The sequence below is a fragment of the Brachyhypopomus gauderio genome, chromosome 9, assembly GCF_052324685.1.
Source record: "Brachyhypopomus gauderio isolate BG-103 chromosome 9, BGAUD_0.2, whole genome shotgun sequence".
NCBI classification, from domain to species: Eukaryota; Metazoa; Chordata; class Actinopteri; order Gymnotiformes; family Hypopomidae; genus Brachyhypopomus; species Brachyhypopomus gauderio.
The window spans coordinates 8,670,691-8,685,569 of NC_135219.1; the positions used below are offsets into that span (position 1 = coordinate 8,670,691).

General features: G+C 48.2%; 1 protein-coding gene across 1 annotated transcript in view; it reads left to right on the forward strand.

Annotated features, from left to right (window-relative positions):
• syne2a (spectrin repeat containing, nuclear envelope 2a) overlaps positions 1-13,554 on the forward strand; it is a 79,858-nt gene extending 66,304 nt beyond the window's left edge. The window contains 19 exon segments of the mRNA XM_077018216.1: positions 1,414-1,575; positions 2,688-2,854; positions 5,067-5,229; positions 5,454-5,635; positions 5,722-5,872; positions 6,000-6,182; positions 6,342-6,479; positions 6,614-6,808; positions 7,599-7,839; positions 7,954-8,022; positions 8,757-8,848; positions 8,976-9,102; positions 9,463-9,665; positions 10,089-10,283; positions 10,485-10,613; positions 10,976-11,167; positions 11,984-12,034; positions 12,175-12,224; positions 12,390-13,554. Coding sequence (XP_076874331.1) covers positions 1,414-1,575; positions 2,688-2,854; positions 5,067-5,229; positions 5,454-5,635; positions 5,722-5,872; positions 6,000-6,182; positions 6,342-6,479; positions 6,614-6,808; positions 7,599-7,839; positions 7,954-8,022; positions 8,757-8,848; positions 8,976-9,102; positions 9,463-9,665; positions 10,089-10,283; positions 10,485-10,613; positions 10,976-11,167; positions 11,984-12,034; positions 12,175-12,224; positions 12,390-12,600 — 2,901 coding nt within the window. The 3' untranslated portion in view covers positions 12,601-13,554.
• The last annotated feature ends 1,325 nt before the right edge of the window (positions 13,555-14,879 follow it).

A 14,879-nucleotide genomic window follows, 5' to 3' on the forward strand; every position in this document is an offset into this window, starting at 1 on the left:
GCAGTATTATTATTATAAGGATAATTATGTGTTAACGAGAAGTTTACAAGCTGAGAGATGATATTAATGTGGCTTCAGTGAGCTTCAAAGAGGTCAGTAATAATTAAAAAATTTATTTCTGGTTGTTGTGTAGCTGTTATGGATTTGGCTTGTAACACCAAAACCCTATTAGGCTGTGTGTGTGTGTGCATGTGTGCACGTGCACCTGTGTGTGTGTGTGTGTGCGTGCGTGCGTGCGTGTGTGCGTGTGTGTGTGGGTGTTTCAGAGGACAACAGGTTGCAGGTGGGGTCATTCACTGGAATGGAAAGGCAGATGGTTAGGCAGGTCCATGCTCAGTCTACTCGGTCCAGGTCCTTTGTGTTCTCTAAGGAAATCAGAGGTCCTGAGCTGTCAGGAATCACAATAGAGCCCAGTGTCTCTGAGGAATTGTCAGCCATTTCAAATGCTACAGATCCAGCATATGAAACTAGCAAACACCTAAAAGAAAAAGACACTCAGACACTGGCTACAATGTAAGTCTAATCCTTTGACCCCAATAAAACCTAAATGGTGAACAAGAGACTCTATTTACTAAGTGGCCATTATGAAATAGACCTGCCAAATTTCAGTCGAAAGTGCAATTTCTTTGTGATTCTCACTCTGTTAACCATGGCACTTACGTAGCAAAGATCCCGTCATTGTACTTTCTTCTACATTCTCAGGTGTGAGGCTAATGGAACTGTGTAAAAGGAACGTTGGGCACAGTCTGAATGGCAGTGGGGCCTGGGTGAACTGGGACAGCCTTGTCAGGGTCCCCTATTGGGCTCTGGTGCTTGGGCATACTAATAAAGGAAGTCCTACTGTCTGGCAGCACTAACAGCTTTGGAGACATATAGGCTGAAGCGTTTATTCATAGCTTAGCAGGACAGTATCTCTCTCTCTCCATGGTGTTTGGTTGAAAGGCTCCCATATATGAGGCATTTTGAGCCTTGTGTTAAGAAAAAAATGGCCACTCACATTGGCCTGCCTTTCAGTGTGGCGGATTTTCAGAATTGTCTTGAAATGTGATTGTATAACTCACATTTGAGTCAGAGCACTGCTGTGAGCCGTGTTGTAAAGAGTGCCTTTGGAGCTCTGCACTGTTGACGGAGGGGTGGGTGGTCTTTCGTTGGCTTGGGCTAAGATTCACCCGTGAGAATATACGACCTATAAAGACATCTCCATGATAAAACTTTCTTCCTTAAGGGTCTGCATTTAGACTTCTAATGTACATAAAGTTGTGTTCAAACAGAAGAGTCCAGTGCCTTAGCATGACATTTGTCACCTGTGACATCTTGAAAGAGCAATTAAAACAATTTTTTCAGTTTTAATTTCACGTCTGTTTGGCTAATCTAATGCAGAATCAGTTTACGCTGTTTTATGCCTGTGTGAAGGTGTCCAAGCGCAAACAAGAGATTGCAGACCGTCTGAATGCCTGGATCATTTTCAACGACAAAAACAAGGAGCTCTGCGAGTGGCTGGACCACATGGAGCACAAGGTTGCCCACGGCGAAGGACACCTGAGCATCGAAGAGATGGTGGACAACCTAAAGAGGGTAACGCCCACGTCACACTCCCAGTGGCATTAAGTGAATGACTGAAATGACTTTCCATGAAGAGAAGTGTAGACGGGCTTGGCCTGAGGCAGTCTGGTTGTTGCTTGTTGAGGTATCAGTGTGAGAAGAAACTTTATACTATATACTATACTACTTTCATTTCTGTTATGCCATGATGCCTCGGGCTAATATGGTATGTTGGTAACATGGACAGAAGGAGGATAAATAGGTCTTATTTTGAGTAGCTGTATGAGGTTACAGGTATAGGCATGTGTAGGTATGGGTAAGGGCATAGGTATGGCTATGGCTATGGCTATGGGTGTGTATCACAGTCATGCTGTCATCAGGCGATATCCTTTCACCTACATATTTGTAATCCTTAAAACTCTATAACTTTTTAATCTTTTAAATATGCTCAGTTATACACGTCAATGAAAAATGTTTTCGTTGTTTAAAGTTTTAACTTTAAGTTTGAGACAGAACATTGTGAACAGGTCTGCCACGTAAAACCAATAACAAACCAAACGTGTGAAGTTCTGTGTTCACCCTCTATGTAGGAAACAACTGTTAAATTTTCCCTTCGTTCTTCCACAACAATGGCCTTTAATATGCGGATGCTCTCATCGTTGAAGAGTGCTGCTTTATGCCTAGGGCAGTCATTAGCACACACTTCAGTGCTGAGATTTCTGCAGGAGTGTAGCAGTAATGATCACAGAGCGGACGACAGACATTGTTTTTCCAGGGCGTTGTCACTGGCAACAGCCAGTAGCTGCCTGTTTAAAGTAACGCTAGACCAAGGCACCAGAGAGAAAACCCAGCCACAAAAAAGGCAGGTGTAACTACAAAAACGGCTGGAGAGAAAAGCCGCGGGGTCAATGAGCTTCTTCTCCAGATTCAAGCGAACAAGAGAGCGCTGGTCTGAAAGGCACCTCCAGAGCGCTCGGCCCCTGAAGAGCGTCCCCGCTGAGAGCCAGGCCGTGGTTGTGACAGCTGCCGGGCCCACACTTAGGCACCGTGTGGCTAACGGGCCGCTGGGTTTTAAGGTGGATCCGCTAACGAGCGAAACGTGGTGAGAGGCACTAGCTGGAGCTCTTTGTCTTCTGTACTGGCAGGACTGCATGGAGGAGATCAGCCTCTTCAGTGAGAATAAGAGGCACCTGAAACAGCTCGGCGATCAGCTCCTCGTGGCCAGCCACCGGGCCAAGGAGGCAGAGGTCCACGGCCTCCTGTGCCACATCAACCACCGCTGGCAGGACCTGTTCGACCACATAGAGGCGAGGTAAGGGAAACTCATAGTGTGTGAGAGTGTGGTACCGGGCCCTTGCGCTCCTGTGAGCTGGGCCCCTGGTCCACTCGGACTGGGGTGGTTCCTTCTTTGAACCTCTGTATGGTTGAAAGCAGCATGCCATTCAACTGCAATTTTTTTTGGGGGGGGGGGGGGGGGTGGGGGGTTAAAATACATGTTGTTTTACTAGGTGAATGGCAAAAGGGAAGTGTTAAAGAATCTATTTTAAATGTCTAAACTTTTATGACCATAGCTTTTTTTTGTGTGCGAAATAGGCAGTTTTGTTGCTTATGTGAGGTGAAGGCTTATGTGAGGTTGTACCAGCTTTAAATTTCACAGGGAATTTATCCTCCTCTTCATTTACCACTTTGAAATTTAAAAATGAGGAAAGTAAATTAGTAAATGTTTTCACCAGTTTATAACATCTTTCATTTTTATATTAGGGGAATGAAGTTTCTTTCTATACTGTATTTGCTGCACTATATTGTTAAATAGGTCTTTTGCATGTCTGCACATGAATGGGTTTCTCCTGGTGGTCTTGAGTTTGGTTGTCCCTCGCTTTCATCAGTGCTTAATGAACGACATTTGTAACATTTCTTTTGTAGATTTTTAAAGATACAATCATTTTTATTTTTTATGCAGAAATGGAGAATGTAACAGGGTATTTGCCTTTGCTTTATAAGTCTCACTTTAATCTTCCAAGATGTTTCCAGAATAGTCTTCATCGCAGCCACAGGTAGTGGCAGCCTGTTGAGTTTTTGAAAAGCGAGTTTCCCTTTGGGAGCTCAAGATCCCTTCTGTGAGGTTTTATGAGAATGTGAGGTTTCATGATGTTGTGTGATGTTTTAGGAGGTTGTGATGTTTTATGAGGTTGTGAGGTTGTTTGAGGTTGTGAGGTTTTACGATGTTTTATGAGGTTGGGAGGTTTTATGATGTTTTATAAGGTTGTGAGGTTTTACGATGTTTTAAGAGGTTGAGGTATGAGGTTGTGAGTTTATATGAGGTTGTGAGGTTTTACGATGTTTTATGAGGTTAAGGTTTTATGAGGTTGTGGGCTTTTCCTCGTGTGTCTCGGTGCAGTTCTGATGCGTGACGTAGACACGAGGCAGCCAGATGGCACTGGTGATGGAGGCGGGGAGGGAGTGTGTTTATCCAGCCCTTACTAGTGAGAGACACCCTCGCTTTGCCATATGGCAAAAGGAGCTCTTGGCCCTCATGTACAGCACAGTTCCTTTGGGGCGGGAGGGGAGTGTTAGGGGTGCTTAGGTTCAGTCATCTCTCATTAGCCCTGATGCTACAGGACACAATGGGGTCAGGCGTGTAGTGAAGACCCCGCTGTGCGGTTGTCATGCCCGTCACAGTGTTCCTGCTGCCATGCTGTCACCGCCGTCCTCCACAATGGGATGACCGGGGTCTGATCGTGCCCTGCGTGCCTGCCTGGTGTAATCCTCCTGTAGCATGAAACAGCCGTCGGCCGCCAGTACGTGCCCCAGCTCCGCCTCAGCGGGGGGTTTTAGGCCCTTTTTCCGGTTGGGTGTAGGCGTGAGTGTGGCGAACTGGACTCAACCATCAACCCATGTGCAGTGTCTAGAAGCCATGTTTGTCAGATTTATGGATATGCTTGCTGATGAGTGGAAGAATTCTTGATTTTCTTGAAAAAAAAAAATTTGTTTCCATAAAACTGGTCCAACTCGGGACGTTGGAAGCCCTGTCCTAGATTTCAGCTGCTCTATTCTCCAAATCCATTTAAAATAAATACATTTTCTTAATTTATTTCTGTAATTAGTTACAGAAGACAGTTGCATTCAGACAGCAGAGGTCCAACTTTTGAACTGAGAGCCCTCTGTGCTGGGTATCTGGAGTGAGGGTAGCTATGGTTACTTGCTTTAAGCCAGGGCATTCGTGGAAGCTTGTTGCCATGTTGCCATGGTGACTTTTGAGGGATGGGGAGACACCTTGAGACATGCTGTGAGAGATGAAAGCTTTTAGGAGGAGAAGCAGGAGACAGCAGACGCAGACAAGCTCTCCAGTGGACACCCCATGTGAGCCCCAGAGATATGAAGGACGCCACACACACAGCGCACTGGTGCAAAAGGGTCTGCCGTGTGCAGCGTGCCTTTGAGTGTGTGTGTTTATGTGAGAGGGGGATGTAAATCTGTGTGTGTCTTACACCCCCCCCCCCCCCCCCCCCCCCCACTGTGTCCAGGGTGAACAAGCTGAAGGAGACTCTGGTAACAGTGCAGCAGCTACACAAGAGCATGAGCAACCTGCAACCCTGGCTGTCCCACGTGGAGATGGAGCTGGTTAAACCCACGGAGTACGGCGCCTGGCACCGAGACGAGATCCACCGGAGACTCGCCGAGCAGCAGGCAGGCAACGGCCAGACCAGCAGACATGTAGAAACATCTGAACACTGAACATTGAACATCTGAACACTGAACACTGAACACTGAACACTGGCTTCTGTGGTTATTCATGCCTTTTTACTTGCTGTTGAACTCCAGAAATTACCAGAACAGAGTGAACAGTGAAAAATGCAGTTTTAACATGCTGGTGTGTGTGTGTGTGTGTTTGTGTGTGTGTGTGTGTTCAGGAGCTGCAGAGAGACATCGAGCAGCACACTGAGGGAGTAGCGTCTGTCCTGGCGCTTTGTGACGTGCTCCTGCATGACGAGGACGCCTCCAGCAGCGATAACGATTCCATCCAGGTGGCCACACGCAACCTGGACCAGCGCTGGAGACGGATCTGCTCCCTGTCCCTGGAGAGGAGGATGAGGTGTGTCTTGTGTACGCACACACACAACTACGCACACGGTTCCACCCACGATACACGGAGCTAAACGTCCTCATGGAACCCTGCAGGATCGAGGAAACGTGGAGTCTGTGGGGCAAGTTTCAGGACGACTACTCCCGCTTCGAGGACTGGCTGAGCACGGCCGAGCGCGCCGCGTCTGAACCCAGCTCGTCCGACGTCCTCTACACCGTCGCCAAAGAAGAACTCAAGCGATATGAGGTGAGGGTCAGCCGATGTTTCCCAGTGCCACAAACGACACTTCAAATGAGCCCAGAGGACGCTGAACCGGGTCGCTCCCGCCTTGTCAAGCTCACTGGGGCTCACGTTTGTCCCACGTTTGTCCCAGGTGCTCCAGAGGGAGGTGCACGAGAGGCTGGCCCAGCTGGAGAGCATTAACCACCAGTACTGCCAGCTGGCCCGAGACAACCGCCTGGATACCGGCAGCAGGCTCCGGACCATGGTGCACCGGGGCAACCAGCAGTGGGACGTCCTCCAGCAGAGAGTGGCAGCCATACTGCGGAGGTTGAAGGTGAGCAGAGCGGAGCTCTGAACATACAAAAGCAACAGAGGTGTCTCAACCACCTGGATTTGCTGAATAAACCCAAGTCAGTAGTTAGAATTCATTTCCACGGACACGTCAGCAGTCGGCCGTGTGCCACCCGCTCAGTGTCCCTCCCCCCTCCCACAGCACTTCACGGCTCAGAGGGAGGAGTTTGATGGCACGCGCGAGCACCTCCTGCTCTGGCTGACTGAGATGGACCTGCAGCTCTCCAGTGTGGAGCACTTCTCCGAGAGCGACCTCCACCACAAGCTGGAGCAGCTCAGTGTAAACACCAACACCCACGTCACCCGACCCCAACCCCCCTTCCCAAACATTCATATATATTTAACTCATATGTTATTGATGGGGCATATGCTAGGGCTGCCTGTCTCTCATGGTGTAACTCTGTGTGGTGGAAGGGCTTGAAGAAGGAGATCACCCTGCACACGGAGCAGATCGACGCCCTCATCGTGTTTGGGGAGGGCCTGATCCAGAGGAGTTCACCACGGGACGCCGCGCTCATCGAGGACCAACTGGAGCAGCTACACTCCTACTGCCAGGAGGTGTTCAGCCGCGCAGCTCGCTTCCACCAGCGCCTCACCAGCACCGGACCGGTACGCCAAGCCCCGCCCCAAAGCCCGCCCCTATACCCGCCTCCTACACCCCAATGGAGGGTATGCACGTGACATTCCAGTTGGTAGGACGCTGCAGTTACAGTTAGAGTTAATGTTGGTTTTTACTATGAATGCCATGAAAAATAACTAAAAATAGGCTGAGCAAGAATTATTTTTGCAGGAGATGGTAACATCAGAGTTGAGGTTACTTTGGCATCACCAATGTAGCATTACAGTAATGCTACTGAGTTGTTCGCTACGGATGAAGTAGGCCTAGCTAACTAGCAGTTTTACAAATAATATAACTTTTACATACTATAACAAACAGATAATAGTTATAATAAAATACAAATATTTGTAAAACCTGTCTACCTACATTCTTTATCATTTTAATTCACAAATCCCACCTTGCAGTTTTGCTGCATTTCCTTGGTGTTGAAATCAGGTACATTTACGTGTCAGGAGACCTGACTATTAGCCACACGTGGACCACTGGAGCTTCGGTGGTTTGGATGGATCGCTGTAGAGTCCAACTGCCTTAATTTAAGCAGATGATCCTTTTTTTCATTCCCGTTTTTGCTGTTTGCGCAAATAAACGCAGCCTTATTGCCAAGTGTTTTGCCACTAAGGCTGACTGAGTGGTCTTATTCATGCATGAAAGTGATGTCAGTGCGTACCCTCACATAAACATAAAAATGATTGCATTTCCTCTTCAGTTTCCTGTTTTGATGTTTTATACACATGCATAAATGGTTTTGCCCATCACAGACTCTCTCTGTGTCTCTACTAGCCACAGCAGGAGCAAGAGGAACTCCGTGCCAGGGCAGGGGGCTCCGAGCCCGGGGAGCCTTACCCAGATGCCTCCAGCCAGGCCCCCGCGTGCCTCCTGCCCCCCCTGCTGGAGCGCTCGGGCCGCGAGACCCCAGTAAGCGTGGACTCCATCCCCCTGGAGTGGGACCACACCGGAGACGTAGGAGGTTCCTCCTCACACGAGGAAGACGAGGATGAGAGTTTCTTCAGCAGAAGCTCAGGTAATGGTACCAGCTGGCCTTGTGCTGGGAATGTCTGCACACGGTTCCTCCTCACTGAAGGTCGGCCCGAGAGGCTGATGTACCCCACACTCTACTCTACTTCTCTCCTACAAGGCGTGGAGGCCCCCGAGAGCCCAGAGGCCATTACTAAGTCCACAGTGCAGTCTCGTGCAGCAGCCTCGGGTAGGCATTGCGCCCCCTACCGATTGCATGTGGAAACGCAGCTCCAGCGGGGTTGGCAGTTTTGTTATGTCTCCTCGCTCTGCCTCCCGTGCTTCTCACACGTCACGCTTCCCATGTCATGGGTCAGTATGTGTGTGTGTGTGTGTGTGTGTGTGTGTGTGTGTGTGTGTGTGTGTGTGTGTGTGTGTGTTGTGTGTGTGGAGTGGGCACACACGCTGAGTCAACGGCCGTGTCTCATTTTCTCTCGCTTGTGAATCAAAGCCTCTCCCTGTCCTCCCCCCAACCCAGCTGGCTAGCTGCTCTGAGCATGAACACCTCACCACCAGGAGAGGGGGAGCAGGAAAGGTTGGGCTTGTGTAGGAGAGGAGAAGAGAGGGGAGGAGAGGAGATGAGAGAAGAGGGGAGGGGAGGAGACGAGAGGGAAGGAGAGGACAGAGGAGGGGAGGAGACAGGAGATGAGAGGGGAGGAGATGAGATGATTGGGGGGGGGGGGGGGGGAGAGGGCATGGAGAGGTTAGCCCTCCTCCAGCCCCTAGCAGACCGTCTCCTCCTCCGTGTTCTCCACAGCTGCCCTTGCTGCTGCATGGCACACAGAGATAATGCTGATTGCTCACCCCCACAGGAATGAGTCCATGCACTGATAATATACCCCTCATTCTAAAATGCCTTCTTTCAAGTTTTCTCCTTTTTTCTTCTCTTTCTTCTCTTGCTTTCTCTCTATCTCTCTCTCTCAGGCCAGGACTGGCCGTCCCAGACTGCCCCGGAGAGGAACCTACCTGGACACCCCTTACCCGCACACGCCAGCACACCTTATAAACAAGGCTTTGTGAGTACACCACCCAGATGCTCACGTGCATACACGTACAATCTCTCCCAAGATCACGATTCCTCGGTCACGTGGAGTGAGACGAACCGGCTGAGGTTCAGACTCTAATTCGGTGCTTGTGTAAAAGGTCCAGCTCTTGTCCGAGTGCAGCGGCAGCATTGAGAGTGTGAGGAGAGTCTCTCTGCTGTTGGACCATGACGTTCAGCAGGAGGAACAGGGCCTCACAGCACTTACTGCTGCAGACAAAGCACCAGGTACACGTCCTCCGCTCATCCAGGGCGCTTGACACCTGCACTAACACCATCTGTTCCAGCACACAGCATATAGAGGCGAATGATGTTTTGATATTCTCCCATTATTGCGATCGTTTGTGCTGATAGTCTTGTCTGAGCATATCTTGGATATCGGTGCTAGAATAGTTGGGGATAACATGTAAAAGTGAGACCAGTTACTTTAGACCAGTTACTGAGAGCCTGCAACCAACAATTAGGGGACAGTGATATCTGTATTTTATTTTTGAGCAATTGGTTTGTTCTTGAACATAATGTTTTTAAAGCATGTAATAAAAAATAATATTATGCCATTAATGTTTTGCTCCCTCATGTGCTCGGCAGGAGTGATCGAGCGCTGGGAACTGCTACAGGCGCGGGCCGTCAGCGAGGAGCGGCGCCGAAACAGACACCCTCAGCGGGTCGACGCCCACCTGCACGACATCACTTCCTGGCTGGACCGCGTCGGCCCCGAGCTGGACGGACTCCTGAGTGCCGAGATGCCCGTCACCTTGGAGCTCCTGGAGGCCCGAGTGAAACACCTTAAGGTGGGAACTGATGACACCCTCATCACTGAATGATGCTCACTAGTGTCAAAACACAAACTTCTCTTTATCTCCATGTTCAAGTTCATCATTTATGTTGTGGCATATTAACAACACTCATGTTGCTTATAAATGAGACATTACAGGCCGAAAGTGGAAACAAGCACTAACTTTCTGTGCTATGATGGATCATGACCAGGAGACATAATGTTAATAAACATATTTCTGTCAGTTATTACTTTAAAAACCTTTTACATTTTATGAAGTTTGTGTTGCTTCCAAACTTTTGGCCAATAGAGCAACATCCATTGTCAAAGTATCCCAGTCATAATGCAGAACACAAGGCAGCCAGTAACTGAACTGGACCGTAGTGGTGTAGACTACCAGTGGGCCGGTGCATGATACCGCGCTCGTCCTGTCCTGCAGGAGCTGCAGAAAGCCTTCGCCCGCTACAAGACCCTGATGCTGTCGCTGAACCTGGGGGGCAGGGAGCCACAGCTGGAGCCGGACGGCGAGGGGCAGCGTGAGGCCCTGGGTGGCATGAACCGTGGCTGGGCGGGGGCCTGCGCTGGCCTGGAGGCCTGGGAGAGCAGACTGCGCCAGTCACTCCTGCAGTGCCAGGTGAGGCCCCCAGGTCACGGTCGACGCAGCAAGCCCGGGGCGTGTCTTCAGGCCGCACCTGCAGGGTGCCACCGTGCTACCTGAGCTGGCTTGTTATTAAAAGCTCAGGGCCACGGTTTAGATTTGGAGATGGACTTTTGTGGCTGTTGTGCTGGCTGAAAAACTTTTGCTCCCTGACCTTTCAACTTTGCCCTTCTTTAGGAGTTCCATGAAACGCTGCACTCTCTGTTGCTGTGGCTGGCCCATGCCGAGAGCAGGCGATACACTGTGAACATCCACGATGACACTGTACTGCCCTCCGTGTTGCATAAACACAGAACAGTTCTGATGGTGAGACCCAGCAAGGTTCTGGCTACAAAATACAGATGTACATTCAGTTGTATAGCCGTTTGGATAGCCATCTAGTTTGGATTAAATGCCATTCTTTATGACAGCCTGGCAACTTCAGCAGTAATTGAGCAGAGACAAAACAAGTTTGTTTCCTGTATTAGACTTTTGGTAGTCGTAACTACTACAGTCATTATTAATTGTTTCACTGGGATTCGGTACAAAGTCAAACACAAAATATTCAACTTTAAGGACAAAACCATGTTTGTCTACTTAAGAATAATAATGCTTGAATAAAAACGATTATTCAGTGCACAGTCAATAATTGTGCTTTTAACGGCCGGTACTGCACCCCCTGGTGGCAGGGACTGGAAGAGGAGCTGAAGGGCAGGCGAAAGCAGGTGGGCTGTCTGCAGGATCTGGCGTCGGAGCTGCTCCCAGAGTCGGGGCCGGAGGACAGCGTGGAGGCCAGGGAGAAGGTGCATGTCATCGGGAGCAAATTACGACTGCTGCTGCGTCAGGTCAAGCAGGACCTCCAGACTGTTCAAGAGCGTTTGGTAAGTTCTGTGAGCTCGCCTACCGGTACCTTTATTTGGTGTTTTTACAATTGATTGGATGATCTGATATGAAATATTGGCTTGTCTAAGTATTTAACAGGGAGGCCGCACAAGCAGAATCATGAGACGGGTTAAAGGTTGTGTGTCTGGGGCAATCGAGAGTGTGTTTGGCAGCCCCACTGCAGTAAGGGCCTGCTGATGAACTACTTGTGAATAATTGGCTCTTTGTGAATACCAGCGTCTTTTGGAAACTGGCTCACACTGTTACAAAGAGGCGATTCAGTTATGCTTCATCGATTTAAAAGGTTCTGCTAAAGGCAAAGAAGAAAAAAACTGGAGCTGATAACTTTCTGAGAAAAACCTTTATTAGAAATGTCCATTTCTTTGAACATCAAGCCATGTATTTCCTTGATTGTATGGGCTGCACTTGGTAATGATTAATTTTAGACACAACACAGCTGACTTAGTGTTCCAGAGGCGCTCGGAACAACCGGGAGAAGTTGAGGTGGGGAAAAGCAAGCACAAAAGCATTCAGTGTTGTGTAACTGGGGGGAAAAGCTCTCGGCACAGATCCAAGAGTGTGACTCTTCACCACATCTGAGAGAAGCCTCTCCTCAGAAAGACACGGGATGCCTGTGGGGACTATAAACATTTTTTTGAGCAGTGGCCACCCATCGATAGAGGGACACGCACGTTCTGAGTGCTGGCATGCTAAAAGAAATCCCAGCAATGGCAGGCATCACCTTTCCTCAACACAGCAGGGTCAACGTTTAAAAGTTAAAAGAGAAAAACGAATGTTCTGCCTTTTCGATACAGGAGTCGTCTGATGCAGTAGATGTGAGCGGAGGGCCTGACGCTTCATCTATGGTACGCTACCACACATGCATTGCGCACATATGTACACATAAGTAATGCACGTATATGTTCGGACCAATACCCAGAAGGCTTTGCCACAGTGACGTCGGTGGGCATGCATGTGTGATCTTGTGTTTTTGGTGTGACTGCAGGACCCAGCAGCAGACGCTGGTGTTGAGATCAGAACGGCAGGCTCCTTCAGGTACTACACGGCTTTGTTCAAACACCAGTAGCTCCTATGACTTATTTACACACACACCTGCCTAGGACGGTAGATTAAGGTGAACTGTAAACAACGCTGTAATTGAAGACATTTAAAAACCACAAATGTGGAGAGCACACTTGAAGACGTAGTGCTGTGTTGCAGGGTGGTGAGGAGGGAGGCGTCCCCACAGCGATCCTTCTTCTATCGGGTACTGCGAGCTGCCTTTCCTCTTCATCTCCTCGTCTTCCTCGTGCTGGTTCTGGCCTGCCTGGTGCCGCTGTCTGAGGATGACTACAGCTGCACGCTCACCAACAACTTTGCCCGCTCCTTTTATCCAATGCTACGCTACACTAACGGACCTCCCCCTACCTGACCACACACACACACACACACACACACACACACACACTTTAAAAGGCTACTGACCAACTGGCTGGCCTGCTTCCAAAGCTGACCCATTCCTACTCTTGAAGCACTAAGGTGTGAGAGCATCTGTTTTTAACAACCACATTTATAAATTGAGATTTTTACTATTTATTTCCCTAGAAGAGGTATACTACTGCAAACATAACATATTTTAAGATCGACAGTCCACACTCTGCTTTTGTGTGTTGTGTTCACTAATGTTTTTGAGAGAACCTTACAGCATGCCACTTGGATGCAAAGATTCTCTGGTGAGAAAATGCCTGAATTCTTTGTTATATCCTCCAGAGCTTTGACGTGTGTGTACTGTAGGCGTGTCTGCGTAACACGCATGACTACGGTAGAGCTTTGGAATGGTTGTTCATCACCACTTTGGTTTTTTTTTAATCATGTTGTTCTTTTGTTGACTTGCAGAATGACCCAAACACATTTTCTACCTTTTGAAGTCATGAAACTTCAGGAAAAATGTGAATCATTTGTATATTCATGTTGCTCCAATGTTATCTATATATTAAAAAATATATTTTACAGAGTGTAAAATATACACTCCACTTTTGCCTGTACAGTAATACATTTTTGAGTGGTAATTTAATGGTATTTAAATTAACTAATGGTATTAGTGGTATTTGATCTCTTGGCAATAAACATTATTGTATTAAACAAACAAACAAAAAATGACAGCCAACCTTTTATCCTCATCACAATAAAATCCCTTATACACAAATGTAAAGGAAAATGTATAAAATGAAAATGTGTTCTTGAAGTTTACAAGATCTGACAATTGTAATAGATATGATACATATCCCTGTCCTCCTGTCACATTTGTGAGCTAAACTTGAAACGATGTCTTCAGTACTAAATCAAGGAAATATACCAAATACCCATAATAAAATGATTACAAATATTCAGTGATTCTGCTCAATGATTCTGTTCAATGATTTGATTATCATAAGACTGCAGGTCTGATGTACTCCTGTAATGCTGTCTATGCAATCGTAGCCCTGGACTCAAATAAAAATCCACTAAGCTGCAACCTACATAAAATTCAAACCTGTGGCATGAATTTAATCTGAGCTCTACTTACTACCACTACCACCGCTCTACTGACCACTACTACTGCTCTACTCACCAACACCGCTCTAGTCACCACCACTACCGCTCTACTCACCACCACTACCGCTCTACTCACCACCACCACTTTACTGACCACCACTACCGCTCTACTCACCACCACTACCGCTCTACTCACCACCACCACTTTACTGACCACCACTACCGCTCTACTCACCACCACTACCGCTCTACTCACCACCACCACTTTACTGACCACCACTACCGCTCTACTCACCACCACTACCGCTCTACTCACCACCACTACCGCTCTACTCACCACCACTACTTTACTCACCACCACTACCGCTCTACTCACCACCACCACTTTACTGACCACCACTACCGCTCTACTCACCACCACTACTGCTCTACTCACCACCACTACTGCTCTACTCACCACCACTACTTTACTCACCACCACTACCGCTCTACTCACCACCACTACCGCTCTACTCACCACCACCACTTTACCGACCACCACTACCGCTCTACTCACCGCCACCACTTTACTGACCACCACTACCGCTCTACTCACCACCACTACCGCTCTACTCACCACCACCACTTTACTGACCACCACTACCGCTCTACTCACCACCACTACCGCTCTACTCACCACCACCACCACTTTACTGACCACCACTACCGCTCTACTCACCACCTCTACCGCTCTACTCACCACCACCACTTTACTGACCACCACTACCGCTCTACTCACCGCCACCACTTTACTGACCACCACTACCGCTCTACTCACCACCACCACTACCACTCTATCATCACCACCACCGCTCTACTATCACCACTACCACCACCACCGCTCAACTCACTACCGCTCTACTGCCTACCACCACCAGTACATTCAGCGTTCTAAGTGCTCCTCTCCTACACAGTACGACCTGTCTGCTCTCTTACCCTTCTCTGCTTTTACTCCTGGAAACACATATGGTGTTGGTGTCACTACAAAAGAAATGTCATTTAGAACAAAAAAAAGGTTTTTTTTTTCCCCCATCAAGGTGATCATTTTCCCCCCTCATGTTAGAAAGGTCACATTCATGACATTTATATAAAATTTTTTTTATTTTAATTCATTTAAGTATGGCATACTAAAACACA